The sequence below is a fragment of the Micromys minutus genome, assembly GCF_963924665.1.
Source record: "Micromys minutus genome assembly, chromosome: 25".
NCBI classification, from domain to species: domain Eukaryota; kingdom Metazoa; phylum Chordata; class Mammalia; order Rodentia; family Muridae; genus Micromys; species Micromys minutus.
In genome coordinates, this window is record NC_137960.1 from 4,205,737 (window position 1) to 4,225,349 (window position 19,613).

Consider the following 19,613-nt stretch of genomic DNA (forward strand, 5'->3'; position numbering starts at 1 on the left):
TCACACTCCTGCCTCACACCCCTGCCTCACACCCCAGTTCACACTCCTGCCTCACACCCCTGCCTCACACCCCAGTTCACACTCCCGCCTCACACCCCAGTTCACACTCCTGCCTCACACCCCTGCCTCACACCCCAGTTCACACTCCTGCCTCACACCCCAGTTCACACTCCTGCCTCACACCCCTGCCTCACACCCCAGCCTCACACCCCAGCCTCACACCCCAGTTCACACTCCTGCCTCATACCCCAGCCTCACACCCCAGCCTCACACCCCAGCCTCACACCTCCTGCCTCACACCCCCAGTTCATACCCCCCAGCTCACACCCCTCCCTTCACCCCCAGTTCACACTCCTGCCTCACACCCCAGCCTCACACCCCAGCCTCACACCCCTGCCTCACACCCACAGTTCAGACACCAGCCTCACACCCCCACTTCACACCTCCTGCCTCACACCTTCTGCCTCACACCCCCAGCCTCATACCCCTGCCTCACATCCCCAGTTCACACCCCCCCAGCTCACATCCCTCCCTTCACCCCCAGTTCACACCCCTGCCTCACACCCCCACACGTTTTTCTTGACCTGGATCATTCACTGAGCCTTCACTTTGAAGGAGCACACACTGATACTTTGAAGGAGCACACACTGATACTTGTGACAGTTACAAGCCACTCAGTTGGAGACGCCATCTCTGACTTTGCAGTCATGGTTGGATTCCAGCATTGAGGAGAAAGCCATTTAGTCACGGAGCACCTTATCTTAGAAAGGCTTTGGAGTTTTCAGTAACACATTTAAAGTGGGCTCAGAGGAAAATCCTGCCTCAAAAACAAACGGTGGGGGCTGGAGAGACGGCTCAGTGGTTAGAGCACTGACTGCTCTTCCAGAGGTCCTGAGTTCAATTCCCAGCAACCACATGGTGGCTCACAACCATCTGTAATGAGATCTGATGCCCTCTTCTGGTGTGTCTGAAGGCAGTGACAGTGGACTCACATAGAAATAAGTATTTAAAGTGCAAGATACAAACAAAACCACAGAAAGAAAAACCAAAAGGTGGAGGCTGGACATAGCATACACTTGTAATCCCAGCACTTGGGAAGCAGAGGCAGACAGATCCCTGTGAGTTTAAGGCTAGGGCTAACCTGGTCTACATAGTCACAGGATATCCAGGGCTACAGAGTGAGACCATGCCTTAGAAGAGAACAAGAAACAAAAACCACTACTTTAAGGCTATGTTCGAATGGTGCTGAGATGCCAGGGAGCTTACAGAGGACGTGTGAAGAGTCCCTTGTGTGATTTAAGGTCATTTCCTCTTTGCTGGGAGCTAGACCCTCGGATGTGTCCGTGATGAGCAGGGCTCTGCTGCTCAGCTTCACTCCCCGTACTGAGTTAGAGGAAGTCAGTTCCTGCCCCTTAGCAAAGGGATGGTTTTCCCGGAGCTTGGTGCTGGGCGAGCGAGCTCCGATTGCCGACAAGTCCGTTTGGCCAGTGTCAGGAACAGGCTCTGCCCTCTCTTACTGGTCCTTTGCCCTCTGTCCTCTTCTCCAGGGAATGTAGAGAAGGCAGTGACTGAGCTGACCCTTGATTTTGACACACATGACACACGTGCTGAGGAGGAGGGGCCCTACGAGGCGCTGTACAACGCTGTGTCCTGCCATTCCTTGGACAGCACAGCCAGCGGGCGGTCGTCGGACAGAGACTCCGTGAACAAGGAGGCTGAGGCCACTGGAGCGCGAGCTGCTGGAGTGAGGCCTGTATGTGGCCCAGGCCTGAGCCTGTGGGGCACTGGGGACTGTGGTGGCAACTGGGGGGTGCTGGGAGAGAAGGTCTGCTGCCTAGCACCTGAGCCCACCTGCTGTTGGGGGCGCTCCGTCGAGTCTCTCCTGCGGGGCGGTAAAACACAGATCACACTGAAGTAGAAGTTTGCTGTTTCCGAGTTCAGCGTAGCCAGTTTGCGGCTCTCCATCCCTCACTGCCCTTGAGCAAATCCAAGTCTGGTCTCTAGTTCAGCCTCAGAACCACTCAAACCCTCAAACCGTGGGGATCTTGCTGTGTGTGGCTTGTTTTCTCTTTGGATCGAAGATGTTGTTGCTGCCGGAGTTGCTTCAACAAGTTCCGGGCCCCACTTGCCCTAGCAGCCATGTGGACGGGTGGTGCTCGTATTAGACACTCTGTCTGTTGGTGCCTTGTTAGCCCTGTTTCAGCTCATGAGAGTGACACCGTGTTTCTCCTGTGTGCCCCTCCTGCCCTCTGCGGCCTTGTCTAATACCTGTTCTTTTCTGCGCTTGTTCATGAGCCTCCAGAGTCCCTCCTGACTCTCCCTTCTCCCCTACAGGGGCCCATCTTTATGGCTCTGCTCCTACTTTATTTCCACTTAACAAGAGTTTTCAGACCTGGTGAACCTCTGACCTGGCTGCTGACAGGATCCCAGTGCCAACCACCTTTACAGATTTGGGGGCATATGTGTTGGGATTGGTGTTTCTTTGTTTTGGGGAGGAGGGTTGTTTTTCCTGCTGGCCTTCCCTTCCTGTTGGGTTCTGGCGGGAACAGAGTGGTCCTTGACCTTTCTAACTGTGGCCTGGGAAAGGCCTAAAACTTGGTGGAACGTTTTTTGGTGGTCTTACCCTGACCTCTGCCCTGCTGCAGGCACACTGTTTGGGTGTGGGTTTCGATGAGCCCTCTAGTTTCTGGCAGCCCGGCAGAGCAGGTGTTAGCAAGAACTGTGAGCACACACACTGAGAATGGTGTTTCTGTGGACAGTTACCAGTCTTCCCTATCTGCATCCGCATGTGGGCAAGGCTTTGCTTTGAGTGGGGCTTGCAAGTGTCTCCCAGTAGGGGGCGCTAGTGCCTTTGCTAGAAGCCATGGGGTCCTGTAGGGAATGGTTTTACTTTAGCAGAAACAAGGACATCCATCTGAATGTACATGTGTTGTGGCCATTCTTGTTGTTTTCAGACCTCTCCTGCTCACTGTGGCCTAGACCCTCGTGTAGTGGATGGCACAGCAATGGTAGCAGATTGTCTCTGTACCTCAGGGAGAGGAGAGGCCATGGGGACTCTGCTCTGTGTACCTCAGGGAGAGGAGAGGCCATGGGGACTCTACTCTGTGTACCTCAGGGAGAGGAGAGGCCATGGGGACTCTGCTCTGTGTACCTCAGGGAGAGGAGAGGCCATGGGGACTCTGCTCTGTGTACCTCAGGGAGAGGAGAGGCCATGGGGACTCTGCTCTGTGTACCTCAGGGAGAGGAGAGGCCATGGGGACTCTGGTTCCCTTCCCTGTCTCCAGTGGTCTTGCTCTGTCTGGAAGCTTCTGCAATGGACCATTTCTGCTGTTTTATTTTACTTTCTGCTACACTGGCATCCCCAGGCTGGCTTTACAGTGGATCTGTGCTTGTCCCTCTGTACACGGTGCGTTGACTAGGCCCATCCCAGCACTTGTAGAACAAGGGAGGGCGGAGGAAGTGAGGCCCCACACCCATGGGAAATCCAATCCAAACAGCACTGGCTTGAGCATGTGAAGCTGCCCTAAAAATTGTTGTTGAGTCGTCTGCCTCTAGAGACTCCAGGAAGGATGGAGTGGCGGCGGCCATGGAGCAGAGAAGCATGTTTGAACAGGAAGAAGGTCTTGGGTGCCAAGCGCAGCACAAGCTGCCTTAGCATATTTCTCTGGAAAACCATTACCACTCAGCATCCCAAACCTCACCTACACTAGCAACATAGAACTGACCTGCAAGCCTGGGGTGGAGCCGGGGCCAGCTCTGTCCAGCCCTCTCCAGGGTTGGGCACTCCAGCACCACAGGGAATAGAGGGAAAGGCTTGGGTGCAATGGCCTCCCAGCCTTCCGCTTTGCATCAAGGGTCACGTGTTCCTGAAGTTGTCCACCCTTGGTTTGCTTGTGCTCTTCAGCGAGTCCCTTGCTGTGGGGTAAAGTCCACAAACTGCAGCCCTGTGACAGGAAGCCTGAATTTTTGAATCAAGTTAATTTATTTTTTTATTTTTTTAAATCTAGCCACACATACCCTCTGCCTATTATCTGTGGCAGAACTGAGTGTGACATCTAGTATAGTTGCTTTTGGTCCTTTGAGGGCGAGCTTTCGAGCCCCGGTCCTAAGGAGAGCAGTGGCCATGCTCCTGTCTCAGTGGGATAAACAGGGTTCCCTATAACCATGTAATTCTATCATTGAAGGGGGTGATTAAAATAAGAGATATGCTGGGTGTGGGCGTATGCCTTTTATCCCAGCACTCAGAGGCAGAAGCAGGAGGATCCCTGTGAGTGTAAGGCCAATCTGGTCTACACAGCAATTTCCAGGACAGCCAGGGCTACACAGTGAGAGACCAAAAACAACAAAACAGAAATGTTTTGCTTGTTTTGAATGAGGGTAACTTCAAACTCCCAGGCTTGAGATCCTCCTGACTCAGCCTCCTGGCTGCAACCACAGGTGTTAACGAGATTGACGTGGGCTTTTACTGATGCGTAGGAACTTGCGCTGTGCTGGAGTCTGAGGGAGGACACGTGTCCCATCTCTGGCTGCTTTTCCTCTTGCCTCACCAGGACCCTTGGCTTTAGAAGAGCTCTCAGGCTGGGCCTTTTCATCTCCAGCTTCTTCTCTTCTGTAGAGAAGTCACTGAAAGGTTTTCGCTTTCACTGTTCTGAGTCTTAAGTCAGCTCTGAGCCCACCCTGTTGTCTTCACAGCCAGGTTGAGGAGGGAGGAGTTTGTGATCTTTGCAGCACACGTCGGAAGCTGTGGCCTGGCTGAATGAATTCTGTGCATTCGTGGGTTCTCCACCTGCTCAGACACTGGATCTCAACTTTAGTCTCCTAGGAGAATTCTTTACGTAATTCTTTTTATTTCCAAGGACTAAAATAAGGGCAGACCAAAAAGACAAATACTTGAAAAAGATAGATGGTGGAATATTTATTTTTCTTCTACAGAGGGAACGTCCACCGCCTCCAGCAAAGCCACCACCTGATGAAGAGGAGGAAGAACGTGTAGATAAGAAGTACTTTCCCTTGGCAGCCTCTGAGGTAGAGGTTGGGGGTCATCCCATCACTGACGTACCTTTTGTTAGATGGTTGTGAGTGTGCATAAAAGAGGCTTTGTTTTCTCCTTCTCTGCTTCTCTTTTCTCTTTTGGTATGTGTGCGTGTATGTGTGTATACACACACACATACATATATATAATCACATGCCTACCTGGTGCCTGTGGAGGTCAGACGATGGCATCAGATCCCCTGGGGATTTAAGTCTGGAAGAGCAGCCAGTGATCTTACCTGCTGAACTATCTCTCCGGTCCTGGGATTAAACCCAGAGCCTTGTGCAAGCCAAGCAAGCCCTCCATCCCTGAGCCGCGCCCAGCCTATTTTCTTTCAGGGAAGAGCAGTGTGGCATTTGTGTGCGAGTGTTCAGCATATACATAACAGTACAGTGTAGGTTCATGTGCCCATGCATGCTCAGGCCAGAGCTGAACCGTGGCTTTCTTCCTTTGTAGCGCTCAGCCTTGATGTAAGAGGGTCTGTGGGTAAACTGAAGCTTACCATTTTGGCTAGGCCAGTTGATCAATGAGCACTCGGGGTCTTCCTGTCTCTACCCTCAACCCTTACTCCAATGCTGGGGAACAGGCCCACACAGCCATGCCTGGCCTTTTATGTGTGTGCTGGGGATTCTGACTTGGGTCTTGATGCTGGAAGAGCAAGCACTCTTCCCTTTGAGCCATATCCCTAGCCTTGACTTTCTTACTTTCTCATTGCTCCTCTGCACGTTTGTGACATACATGTGACTCTAATCTGGAGCAGGCCTTTCGCCCTGAAAGACCTGTGGTGCGGCTGTGGCATACAGGCCAGGTGTGGGCCTGCCATGCCACACAGGAAGCACAGTCTGCTGTTGTCCCACAGCCGGACTTTCACTGTTGTCTTTTGATACAAAGTGTCAAGTTCCCTGGTCCTTGCCACTGTGTGAACAGTACCATGTTGTCAAGTTTTGGTGGTTGAGACTGTATCCAAACATAAAACAGGTCACAAATGACAATTAGGAAAGATAGAGACTTTGGTCTGGTTAATTTTGCTGTGTGATACATTTATGTTGTTTATAAGTTTATTAAGTAATCAAGTGTGTAAAATTAAATAGAAGATGTAGGAGGTGTATGATGGGGGGAGGAAGGAGGTGGTTATCCGAAAAAGCCTACTTTAAAGATTTTTATGATTATGTTACAGCATGTGGGGTCATCTGTCTATCAGGGGACTAAACACAGGTTGTCAGATGTGGAGGCCGTCTCCTGGTGGGGTATCTTTCTGTGTATGAGATTCATCTTTTGGAAACGCATCCTATTAGCCTGGACTTGCCGTCTGCTGTTCTGAGGGTGCCTGAGTGTATGGAGATATGACCTGTGCCCTTGCTCTCATAATGATCCACACAGGACTTCTATATAGTATGTTATGTATGTGGGCATTCTTCCCCTCCACGTCTGTCTTTCTGTGTGTCACACCCATGCCTGGTTTCCTGAGAGGCCAAAGAGGGCATCGAATCCCCTGAACTGGGGTTACTGAGGCTTATGAGCCAGCTGCTGTGAATGCTGGGACCTTCCCTCTGCTTGTCTGCAGAATAACCAAGACCCCTGACCCCACCATCTTTGTTTCCAGCTCTCTCAAAGCTTTAAAACTAAGCATTGTTCTGAGACACCGATGTCATTAAACCTTAGGCCATTTTATCTTGTTTGTGATACAAGATTAAATCCAGTACCTCTAAAGGAAGGCTTTATAACCAAGCCAAACTTGAGAGTTGTCTATTTGTCAGTCATGTGACCCAGTATTTGATGGCATCATGATGCCAGACATGAGATTAACATATGCGCTCGAGCACACACACACACACACACACACACACACACACACACAGTTTTCACTCCTCTCGATCGAGGGTCTGCCAGCTGCTGTGAGGGCAGCCATGGTCTCCTCTATCATGGGGCTTCTCAGCCACCCGCACCCCAGCTGGATTCTCCAAAGCTACAGTTGGGTGACGGTTGTTCACAACCCCGCTGTGACCGAGCGGTGCCTCTCCCACAGAGCCAACAGTGCATGGCTTCAGCTTTGAGTCATTGCCAGCCCTAGAGGAAGAGGGAAGGAAGACTTTGGAGTACTTTAGTAAAAAGCAGAATCCTTTCTGTTGAAATCCAGTTACTGCCACAGTCACTGACACAGGGCTGCTTCTGCAGGAGGACGGATGGCTGGAAGAAAAGTTTGTTGTTGGCTCTGAAGGTTTAATCCATAGCTTGGTCAGGCCAGAGCAAGAGGACAGACAGGAGCACCCTCATTTATGGTCTGGGACCAGGTGTGGTTCTCATTTTGCAGCTGAACAGGGAAGGCTATCCACCTTGGATGTAGGAAGACTGAGGCCAGTCTGGATTATGGGTTAATGGCCATACCTCTGCTGTGAACTTTGGGTAGCCTTGGACAGGTCCTTGGCTTGCTGAGTTTACAGATGAATGAATGGGCCAGAACCAAGTACTCCAGCTGTGACTGGTGTCCCCACCGTTGTGGGTGAACTGATTTACCACTGGAAGTCTTCTGTCCTGCCCTGTGTTGTAGGTTAGGCACCCAGGCCAGTTCTTGTTCAGGGAGGCATGCCTAGGCCTGTGAGGACTCTTGCTGAGACAAACACAGGGAATCAGACTCCAGAGCTCTGCCTGATGGGTCATATGGTGTAAGCCTGCCGAGCACAAGCTCCTGTCAGTGATGCAAACTCCTTAATGGTCCCTCTTTGTTCCCTTCAGTGTGTTTCTAAGAATAAAGATGCCCAGGACTCCCAGAGTAAAGGAGCCATTAGCTTCCAGGTGGCTTGCACAGAGGGGGTACCTGCGGTGTACCACAGAGTGAGACACTGTTCTGCCATCAGAATGGCAGCCTTGCTGATAAACATCAGTTTCAGGAGAAGTGCTCACAGGGAGCTGTCCCCACAGAGAAGGACTCTGGTGAATCACCACCTGTTGCTTTCCCAGGTTGTGATGAGAAGTGTCTGTGTGTGTCTATAGGACCTGCTGACCTGTTAGAGTGAGGACCCCAGGCCCCGCCCCTTCACTCCCAGGCTGTACCCAACACTTGAGCTCTGGAAGTTTTGTGCTCTGCCTTGATTGCTGGTATATAATTTTCCTTAACTTGCCTTTCATCCACACTGGGCTCAGGGCTGGCGAGTAGAACTATCAGCGCAGGGGTCTCTAGCACCCTCCCCGAGTCTCCAGCCTTGTGCTTTTACCATCCTGGCTCCAGTGGCACAGCTAACCCGTGACGCTCACCTAACTGAGGCCCTGCAGATGGTGAGCGTGTCTGCTTGAATCAGGCCTGTCTCAGTAGGTGGAGCTGCTCTTGCCCACAGAAACCCTCCTCTAGTTGCCGACTCTCAAGATGGTTGGAGTGAGGAGGTGATCTGAAGTCACCTGATAACATGGTAGGAAGCTAGCTTTAGGGATCCTAGGTGGGGACTGGCTGCTGGGTAGGGTGTGTGCATGTAAGAGAAGGAGCATGGAGAAAGGGTAAGTTCTGGTGCAGCCTAAGAAACAACTGCCAGGCAAGTAGTCTCCGCAGAAAACACTAGAAGAGGAAGAGGGAAGGAAGAGAGGCTTAGCTTTTATCTCTTTTTGAAGGATAGAATGGGGCAAAAAGAAGAAAAGAATGGTTTAATCAGATTGTGGAGATTTCATATACGGAAATTGTTTTAGGTTTTTCTGTTGCTTTGACAAACCCTCCAAGTCTGGGTACTTTATACAGACTTATTTGGCTCACAGTTTGGAATGCCACAAAGCCAGGCTGAAGCAGCTCCGTCTGCTCATTAGCTCTCGGTGAGGGAGTCTGAGCTGCATCCCAGCTTGGGGAGTATGTGGCAGTGGACAGTGCGCGGGCAGTGAGCATGGGGGGCCAGGCTTACATGATGACACCTGAAGCCATCCTCAGGGATGGCCCCCTCCTTCATGGTCTGTGTCCCATCCTCCATGCCCTGGACATCAAGCTTCCAGTGTGTCAGCCTCTGGGCGATGACAGAGTGGGGTGAGGAGCTAGACAAGCACCTTAGCATTCACAGGATGCCCAGCTCCCCACCCTCTGTGCCCCGCTGTGCGAGGCAGCAAGGACCAGCTCTCCTGCGAACCACCTGTCTCTGTGCACAACATATTCTGGGTGTTTTTGTCTCGTAGGGCCTGTCTGTGAGACCCCGAATCCAGGAAGAAGAGGAGCATCCATATGAGCTGCTGCTCACAGCAGAAACCAAGAAGCTGGGGACCACAGATGGGAGGACTGAAGGTATGCCTGGCTCACTCCGCGGCACAGGAGAGGATGCGCTGCAGCTGGGGATTGCTGAGTCTGGGGTGGCGAGGGCCTTGTGCTCATTCTCATCCAAGACCTGGATCATGCCTTTAAATGGGCAGAGAGGCAACCGTCCCACACGCGCGGCAGGGGACCCAGTGGACAGCTGCGTGAGCAGGGGCACAGGGCAGCAACCTCTGTGGAGACTGGCCGGAGCCTGCCGTGCTAGCTAGAAGACCTGACCAGGACAGTGTGTCCTTTGTTAGGGTCGTGTCAGGCTACGGCACTTTGGCCTGCCTGTGCTTCTGAGTGTATGTTCTGGCGCTGCAGAGGGAGTGAGCAAGGGCACCAAGCAGGCTGGAGGGTGGTGTCTGCAGATCCTGCCTCTCCAGCTCCCTGGAGCTATGAGGCCCTCCGCCGTGCATGCCTCATGTCTCCTGTTGGTTCTGTTAGCCATAAAAAGAGTTCACAGACCTGTGGCACCACACCCCACTGACAACTTCTTTATCAAATGTACTTCTCTCCCAAATTTATGGCCATTTTTATAGTGGCTTTTGAGATCTTAATTTTGGAGAAGTTCAGTTTGTCTTTTCTTTTCTGGTGGATAAGCTCACAACGTCATAAGTCGTATGTGTGTGTGTGTGTGTGTGTGTGTGTGTGTGTGTGTGTGTGAGATGTTTGCATGTGTGTGTGTGCATGTGTCTATGGATGTGTGTGGGGTGTTCCTGCATGTACATGAATATATAGGTCTGGTTGCAGAGACTAGAGGTTGGTGTCAAGTGTCTTCCTCAGTTGTTTCTGATTTATTGATATAATTACTTCCCAGGATACCCTGAAACTTCTATGTTGACCAGGGTGACCTCTAGCACAAGCACACAGACATCCCCCTGCCTCTGCCTCTCTTGAGTACTGGATTAAAGGCCTGTGCCACCATGCCTGATCTACCTTCCAATTTGAGACAAGAGGTTCCCTGGCTGTGTTCTCCCATCCCTGGTTGGTGCTATAGCTGCACACACCACACTTGGCGTTTTCTAGGTGGACGCTCAAGATTGTAGCTTGGGTCCCGTGCTCACAGAGCACACATCACTAACTGAACAATCTCTCCAGCCCCAGGGTTTTGTTTTTTGTTTTTGTTTTTGTTTTTGTTTTTTTTTTTTTTTATGCACCTTTTTCTAGAAATGGTTAGCTCTAAGTTGTGCGCTTTCTCAGAGCACCTTTCCTTCACTGCATTGCCTTCGTCAAGGCTACTCTTTTTCCACAAGCATCTTAAGCATTCGGTTCCCTAGTCCCGATGTTTATTTTCAGAACCAGGGTCTTGATTTCCATCCACGCTCACACTGGGTCTGAGTGTGGGTTGGTCCTGAGTCCCATGGTTCAGGAGGCTCTGGTGTCTTAGTGGGTGTATTCTTAATTTAGAGCAGGCAAGGCTCTGGTGCCTGCTCTGGAGTCCGAAACCACAGGAGCCATGCATAGCTGTTTACACATGTAATCCTGGTGCTCTGGAGACTGAGGCAGAGGGATTACTATAAAGTTCCAGAGTTGAAGGCTAGGTGGGGCTACAGTGTGAGCCCCTTTCTAAAAGTTCATGAACATTAACTTTGGTGAAACAGGCCAGTACTTTTGAAGATGGTGCTTCTTGAAGAAAGAGGGTGTTTGTTTTACGGGCTGCGTGTGGAATGACCATACATACATAGCCTGCCCAGCAGTTCAAGGAAAGGGAAGGTTGACAGAGGGGCTATCTCCTGGCTGCCAGGTGTCCCTGGTGAAACTTTCCTGTCTCAAGCTCAGGAATTCTCCCAGCTCCTGAGAGCTTTGAAAGAGGACTTAAAATCTCACACTTGTTCCTCTGCTCCTTGCTGTTCTGTCCTATTTGTTGTGACTGAGTACTGTGGTGGTGTTTAGTTGAACCATAGTGTGTGTGTGCCCAGCCTACAGGCTAGCCCTTTGTCATGGCTTACTGCCGGCAACCTAGCCCAGGCTAGCACTTTGGCCTGGCTCACTGGAACTTTCTGGACTCACTGTTTCTCAGAAGCCCTGTGTGTCCTGTCAGGGAGCAGAAACCGCCAGCCCAGAGCTTAGGCAGTCAGTGGCCTCCAGAGCTACTGGATAAATCCTTTTTCCTTTCTCAGTAATGTCAGCTTTGTATGCAGCCTTTAAGAACTAACTGATGTTTTCCAAAGATCATGTCTATGTCAGCATTGATGACAGTCTATAGTGTGGGGTGGAACAGGAGGTGCTTTTGAATGGCCTTGTTAATTATACTGGTATATACTTACTAAAAAGGGACAAAAACAAACATTTCAAGAATAGAGATGGTATGCTAAGGCTTTTCCTGTCTTTGTTCTGAGTTGTGTGAGCGTGACCCGTTCCTCCATTGCTGTCTCCACGCAGTAGTGGCTGTGAGGTAGGTAGTCAGACTTCATTTAACACAGCATAGAATCACATGTGACAAGCCACCCCGAGAATCTGCTTCCTATACTGCATTCGTCTGAAGACCACGGAGCCAGTTTCCTCCTCAGTCACGGCCGAAGAGCCCATCTCTCAGTTCTCATTCTCCACCGGTGCATCTCTGTTGTATTCTGCAGGCATGCCGTACACACACATACACTCACACTCTCTCACACACACACTCATACTTTCACACACACTCACACACATTCACACTCACACACACTCACATTCTCACACACTCACACTCTCACACACACACTCATACTCTCTCACACATACACTCTCACACACACACACTCTCACACACACTCACACACATACACACTCACACACACTCACTCACACACACACTCACACACACTCACTCACACACACACTCACTCACACACACACTCACTCATACTCTCACACACACTCACACTCTCACACACACACACACTCTAACACACACACTCTAACACACACACTCACACTCTCACACACACACTCACACACACTCACACTCTCACACACACACACACTCATACTCACACACACACACTCACACACACACTCACACTCATCTGGACTGTGCCCACCCCACAATGCACTGTCACTGTGATGTTAGCAACACGAGTCATCAGTCTGCTTACAGCCATGTTACCCAGTTCAGGGATGCAGGACCCTCTGCTGGCTCTTTTGAGCACCTACACCCACATGGAGATGCCAAGCACGCAGACATGACTTTCTTTTTTGGTCAGTTTTCCTTTTTTACGTTAAAATTAATGGTGTCTGGGTGAGGAAGTGCACACACACTGTAGTCCCATCCTTTGGAGGGCAGAGGACAGAGGGTCTTTTAAGTCTGGGAGTTCAAGAGCATCCCAGACATAACACCATGAACACTTTCCCCATCTCAAAAAGAACAAGACAATGGTGGCAGGAGAAAGGCTTCCTTGCAGCTGTTACACTGTATCTGAAGGATGGGAAGAGGAAAGTCAGTGACAGACTTGGCCCCACGTGGGAGTGGGGTCAGGAACTGTGAGGCAGCCTGACATTCGGTGATTACGAATCATGCGTAATAAGTGGAGTGCCACTGTCCCTGGGGGCTGGCCCCTGAGTCAGACACTTCGGGAAGCACAGACTGCACAAACAGAAATGGCCCTGTGTCTGGGACAATTTGAACCACAAAGGATCGCAGCTTGCCTAAAACCGACCCTCGTCTTGGAGAGCAGGAGCTCCGAGCCTGCCGTGGCACAGAAGGATTCCCACCAGAAATGTAGGTCACATCCACAGAATGGAAACACCAGCCACCAGAGAACACGTTAGCAGATCCATCAGGCAGAAAATGCATGTCCCCCAAAAGTCTCCAGGACCACAGGCCGTTACCATAGTTGTCAGCAAGGTAGGGGTGCTCTGTCAGGGCCATCGGGGCTGTCATTTCTGTTGGTGCAGCCGGCTTCCCCATTAGTGTCTGGGTCTGCGCACTGGACGTCCCGGGTGTGTGACCACTCAGAGTTGCAGTGGCAGCGTTCCAGGAGAGTAGCCAGTAGGTGTGATCCTCACAGCCACACAGTGCACTCAGATTTCCCAGACTTTGTAGATGGAGTTGAGGTTATGCTCCCGAGATCCATGCATGCACTTGAGTAAGAAGACTTTGCTCCTCTTGGAGGGAGGGCCTGTTCTCTGTCTGCAGTGCTGAGCAGGAAAGTCCCCTCACTCAGATTTCAGAAAGAGAAAATAGCGCCGGTCGGTCCTCAGTCCCTTCTCCCTACCTGAAGGTCCAGGCTGGTTTTTCATGGCAGAAGCTTGCAGCCTTTGTGACTTTGTGAACAGACAGTTTGGCAGTTGAGTCTCATGGGGCACCACCTTCTCCCCTGCCTCTGACTTAGGCTCCTGACAAAGCCAGGCTTCTGGCCGCCTCCCTCTGCTGCTTAGAACACACACACACATACACACACACACACACACACACACACACATATACATGATAAATACAGAAAATAGTTGAAAGGTAAAAGGGATCAGAATATGTTAAGATCACATGAAAGTGGTTTTAAAGAAGCAGTTTGATGTTCAAAAGTGAGACAGATTTATTCACATAAGAAATCAGAGATATCCCTATGAAGAGAGTGTCTGAGCCAAGCCCTGAAATAGAGACTTCAATGTGATAGGCAAAGACTGGGGAGGGCGATGACCAGAGGTTCCAGGCAAGGGTGTGGCGCACAACCGTGGGTGGAGGGAAGAGGTGGGAGAAGCCTGGCACGGGGCCAGACTCCAGTTTGGCTGGAACAAAGAGAACTTGTCATAGAGTGTTGGGTCTCAATTGTCACTCTTTATTCCAGAGACAGAGTGGTATTGTTGGAGCTTCTGGAGTAGGGTGACAGCCTAGGAGCCACACAAAAGGGTAGAATTTGGGAGTCTGAGCTTGGGACAGGCTGGACAGAGGCAGGAATAATTTGCAGCCAGGAACCTTCATGAGTCTCTGGTGGTAATTAGAGCCTATCCCAGAGCGACAGGAGGAAGTTAGGGGAGAAGGAAGGAGTGGGACAAGTCTGAGGGTCGGACGACAGAGGTGCGGCCAGGGGTGGATGAGCAAGGGCTGGGTGCTGAGGGCGGTGCTGAGGTTTCCAGCTTGGCTGAGAGAATATTACATAACCAGCAGAAGTGGGCACTTGGGAAAGCCAGGACCGAGTTTCTGGGTAACTATGTCTACTATGCCCGAAAGCTTGGTTCTGGTGATGGGGAGAGAAACTGAAGATCCAGGGGGCTCCGTGACCTGCAGAGGAGAGCACAGGCGGGTGAAAGGTGTTTTCAGGACCTGTTACTCACTTCCCAGGTGGCTACTCACTTTCCGGCCGCTGGCTCGAGAAGGGAGCACTGGGAAGGCAGTCCCCAAAAGCTCAGTGTGTCTCTTCAATGGTGGAGTTACACTGAAGAGGTGGCAAATTTAAAAAAACAAAAACAAAACAAAACAGCTTTAAAAGCTAGTTGTGGGGCGCCAGGACAAGACGGTCACAAGTTCCACATCAGCCTGGACTGCAGAGTGAAACTACCCACAACAGCACCCTTTATCCCAGATGGCTGGAAAGCCCTGGTCAGAGACGCACAGGAAAATGAGCATGCAAGCCCAGCTAGCACAGTGTCCAATGACACCGAGCTAGAGGCTGAAGACTAGGGGTCCTTGAGACCCCTGCAAAGCATCAGGGTATTTAACGTGCAGCACAGAAGACCCCTTGCCTCCACAGCCCTCAAGGGAAGGGACACCAACACCAGAATGAGGGCCATGCTGGGAATTAGTCTGCTGTCCTGGGAGGCAGAGCATGAGCTTGAGTGTGGGAAGGGAGAGGCAGCCTCGACTCCCCTGTGCAGATCCTGTCTCCTGAAGGACTGGGGTGGGGGTGGGGCTCTGCTCTCTGCTCCTCTGCAAGCTCTGGGCAGGATTTGGCTGTCTCCCTTCTGGGCACGAGCCTGCCTCTCTCTAACCTTGGCCTCCCTTCATCCCACGCCCAGGTCAGAGTCCACCACTTGGGAAGCTCCCAACTCATCCCAGTCACACTTGACCTTCCTCAGAGCATTGGTCCATCTTTGCATTGCATTTCTCAACTTGCCTTCTTTTTCCTGCATTGAGCCAGGCATGGCTCCTTCATCTGTATATTACCGGGGCATGCCCCTGAAGGCAGAGATGCACGCACACACTTAGAGTCATGGAGGACATGTGGCCGACCGCTTGGTGTTGCCTCTGAGTTTCAGGCTTTAGACTTCCTTTTACATCTCTGCTTCTTCCTCCATCATGGAGAGATCCATCTCACAGTGGAACTGTGTTGGTGGATAGACAGTGTTAGCATCTCCTCCGAGCATGGTGTGTCCTAGGCATGGACCTAATCACTCCCTATCCACAGTTCAGCTCTCTCAGCAGTTCATAAAGTTGTAATGATAATGGGCAAAGAGATCAAATAATATGTTCAGGGTCTCGTTCATGAGTCTGTATTATGTTAATACCTGTTCTACCTGAACAGAAGGAAACCATCAAGAGCCAGGCACTGTGGCACATGTGCAACCCCTGCATTATGTTCCTTTCTTGCTTTTTTGAGAAAGGTTCTTGCTATGTAGTCTGACTGGTCTGGAATTCAGAGCAGTCCTCCTGCCTCAGAATCCCGAATTGAATTATAGATTTGAGCCATGTGGTGGTTTGAATGAGATGTTCTTCATAGCCTTGAACGGTTGAGACCTTGGTCCCCGTTGGTAGCACTGTTTGGGAAGATCAGGAGGTGTGGCCACATGGAGGAGGTGTGGCCACATGGAGGAGGTGTGGCCACATGGAGGAGGTGTGGCCACATGGAGGAGGTGTGGCCACATGGAGGAGGTGTGGCTTTAGGGAAGAGCTTTGAAAGTTTCACCCCATCTCCAGTTCAGCTTCATACTCATGGTTCACAGTGTGAGACCCCAGCTGCTCCTGCTAGCTGCTTTGGTCATGGTGTTTTCTTCTAGCAATAGAAAAGCCTCTTAAGCCGCCGCATCGAGGTTAGGTACAGTTTTAGGGATGGGCATTGTGCTCGATTATTGGAAGCCCATGAGCACAGCAGCAGCAGGCTGTGATTCAGCACTGAGTAGCAGGAGGCAGCCTGGACTACAGAGTTCTAAGCTAGCCAGGGCGACCTAGCAAGACCCCCATCTCAGTACACAAAAAGGGCAAACAGACACAGTAAAGTTCTTGTGGTTCAATGGGCTCCTCAAGCACTTATGTCTTTCCCAGGGAAACTCGAATAACTGTGACCATTTTCAAGTTGTACCTTCTGTGACTCACAGAACTTCCTCCATCCACAGATCTTCGTCCTGCACAGACCCCCACCTCTTCTCTTCGCCCACTGCTTTTCCCTGGCATCTCTCTGGGGCCGAACTCTTGGCATCTGCCTCCCTTTCTTTATTGAGGGCTGGCATGAATGTGTTGCTGTTTGAAGGCCTCCATTGTCAGCTCCCAGAAAGCAGCCAGAACATTCTCTGACTTGGGTTTTGAGACCTACCAGTCAGGGTGAGCCAAGCAGGCCTCAGTTCTGGGCTGCGGAGTTTTCCTTCTGTCGCTTCCTAACTGCCTACAAATGGTTAACTGTGAACCTGGGAGCGGAGAGGAGCTAGGGCCTGTGCCCCTGTCACCCAGGCCCCTTCCTGAGTGTCTGCAGGAGGAGCCATGGACAGGTGCAGCTTCTACTGCTGTGAGCCTTTCCGGGGATGGCACTGCCATCCTGAGCCTCCATTAGGTTGTCATGTGTTACCTTCTCTGTGGCCTCAACACACAGAGTCACGGGCAGCTTTGTTCTGGCTGCCCATTGTCATAGAAGCTGTAAAGTTATGACTTACTCAGGCCCCAGTTACATTGACTAGAACTCGCTCTCACTGGTGCTCTCTCTCTCTCCCCCCTCTCTCCCCCCTCCCCCCCCTCTCTCTGGAGAACTCCTTTGAGATGTTTACGCCTCGTCTACTGCTCAGGATCTGTGTTGTAGGATTAGAGAGTTAAAGTTCCAGAGGGCTCAGAGTTCTACTCCTGGCTTCCCCCATTGGCTCAGAGCCATAGTGAGGAAATTGGCTGCCACACTTCTGTCCTGCAGACCTGCCCGGGTGCCAGGTACCTGGGGTGAGCTGGTCATCATTGGTCCATTGGTTGGCAGAGGCGTTCTCAGAGGCAGCAGCACTGTGAGACCCTGACATCTCCCTGTGTCAGCTACGTTAGCACCTCATGCGTATCACCTTTCACCCCTTCTCCCCAGATGCCCATTGTGTGATAGTGTACAAGAGATGGTGGGGGAGGGGTGCACTTGGGACTGGGTTTCTCCTCACTGTCATGGCAGTAAAGGGATTTTTAAGCATTGTGCAGTTCAGCCTGCTGTTTTAAAGGGCGATGTTCAGCAAGATGTTACCACAGCTAAGGCCACACAGCTAGAGAGGAACAAAGCCAGTACCTCGTCCTGTGAAAGTTTGCCCAACCTCCTTGGGCAGAACACACCATGCCAGAGCCACAGATGGCTCCTTTGTGGAAGCGCTGGAGCCACACGCTCGGTTTGGTGGATCTCCAGCCTCACGAACAGTTCTTGTGCAGTTTGGACAGATCAGGGAGTTGTTTGATTCTGTGCCTGTAGAGTACACCACCTATAGAGACAGGATGCCTGGACATAAGCTTCGGGATGGGACCTGAGGTGTGCTGTTGCTTCTGTGGATGGCACCAGCAGAATCTGCACAAGGACTGAGTCCCCACAGGCTGTCCTGGGGGCGGGGGGGGGCACTGGTGGGAGAAGTGGACTTGGCTGATTATTTATGCTCCTTCAGAGCAGAAGGCTTTAAATGCAGTAATAGCCTCAGGAACTAACAGTGTCAGATCTCTAGGGTGTAAGAGAGCTTTCTAGAGAGCAGCAGCTGTCTCCTGGCTTGACAAACTAGACTGTTTCCTTTTCCAGTGGATCAGCTAAGGTTAAACTTAAACAAATAAGAGCAGCTGGGAGCCTTGGCAGCAGGGAGGCGCACACATTCTCAAAAAAAAAAAAAAAAAAAAAAAGGAAAAGTCTGTTCCTGCGGAAGGACTGACGGGCTAGGCGTGGATGTGGATCTGAGCGGCCCGGAGGAGAAAGGAAGCCCTTACTTGCCGGCGGTTTTGTTTTGCACTTTCAGTTAAGGAACTCCAGAAGTCACAGGTTGCGGTCGTGACCTCCCTTTTCCCCAAGTCGATGCTTGCCAGAGGAAGGGAGGGCGGGCAGGGCTGGCGGGTGGCTCTAAATAACACTGAGCCTTCATGGAAATGTATCCAGAGTCCCGGGAGTCACTCTCTGGTACACTCCTGCTGTCCCTCATTCTGTCCTGACTCCGTCCTTACCCGTGTCCTTTCTGTCTGTAGTCAGTGCCTCTCCCCGCCTTATATAGCAAGGTCTAGTAGTTAACGTTAACAGAGACCTACCAGAGGGATGGCTGCCAGACAGCATTAACCAGGCCAGTGTTTGGGATTTCATAAACGCTCTGACTTTAGGTACAAACTGAACGTGAACAATATGAAACTGCTTCTCTCCCTGCTCTCTCCTTTCCTCTCAGCCCATCCAGCCTCTCTCTGCCTCTCAATTGTGAACTCTGCTCTGCCACCGAGCGCTGCATAGGAATTCTGTTGAATTTTGCCACGTTTAATTTTTTATTTCTTTGTCCACTCTAAGACCACAGGCAGAGCTGCGGCAGCCGGAGCCAGGACTCTGTGGAGGGGCAGGACGGGCAGGTCCCGGAACAGTTCTCAGGTCTCCTCCACGGCTCCTCCCCAGTGTGTGAGGTGGGACAGGACCCTTTCCAGCTGCTTACTGTCCCCAGCCAGAACCACCCTGAGTCCTCCCAGCAGGACGCCTGCCACGAGGCCAGCATGCAGCTGGAGGAGCCGGGCTTGCAAGGCACTGGAGCCCCGCAGCCTGGCGTTCTGGACCAAAGCAAGAGGGTGGGCTTGCCGGCAGGCCTGACAGCCCTGGCCAGCGGAACATACCTCAACACGTTGACCCACACAGCACCTCTGCACCCTGCTGGCGCTGAGGAAGAAGAAGACAGGAACGGGTCCAGAAGCAGAGCCCCTCCCATCAGCAAGCCCAAAGCTGAGCTCAAACTCAGCCGCAGTTTGTCTAAGTCTGACTCTGACCTCCTGACCTGCTCCCCGACGGAGGACGCCACAATGGGGAGTCGCAGCGAGTCCTTGTCCAACTGCAGCATCGGGAAGAAGAGGCTGGAGAAGTCACCTTCCTTTGCCTCAGAGTGGGATGAGGTAAGTCTCTCATGACCTCAGAGAGCTTGCGCCTAGCTGACCTGGCTGTAACCCACCCTAACTCCCCGAGTACTGGCTTCTGGGACCAGGATCCGGACCAGAGCTGCCCCGTCCTGAGCACT

At 51.6% G+C, this 19,613-nt stretch overlaps 1 protein-coding gene across 4 annotated transcripts in view; it reads left to right on the forward strand.

The window, feature by feature from the left end:
• ANKS1A (ankyrin repeat and sterile alpha motif domain containing 1A) overlaps positions 1-19,613 on the forward strand; it is a gene marked incomplete at its 5' end in the record, with an annotated part of 138,199 nt that overhangs the window by 69,278 nt on the left and 49,308 nt on the right. For 3 of the 4 annotated variants that reach the window (XM_080938032.1, XM_080938029.1, XM_080938030.1), the window contains 4 exons: positions 1,548-1,753; positions 4,933-5,025; positions 9,179-9,284; positions 18,905-19,491. In XM_080938032.1, coding sequence (XP_080794158.1) covers positions 1,548-1,753; positions 4,933-5,025; positions 9,179-9,284; positions 18,905-19,491 — 992 coding nt within the window. The remainder of the gene's footprint in view (positions 1-1,547; positions 1,754-4,932; positions 5,026-9,178; positions 9,285-18,904; positions 19,492-19,613) is intronic. The other variant, XM_080938031.1, reaches the window with a different exon arrangement.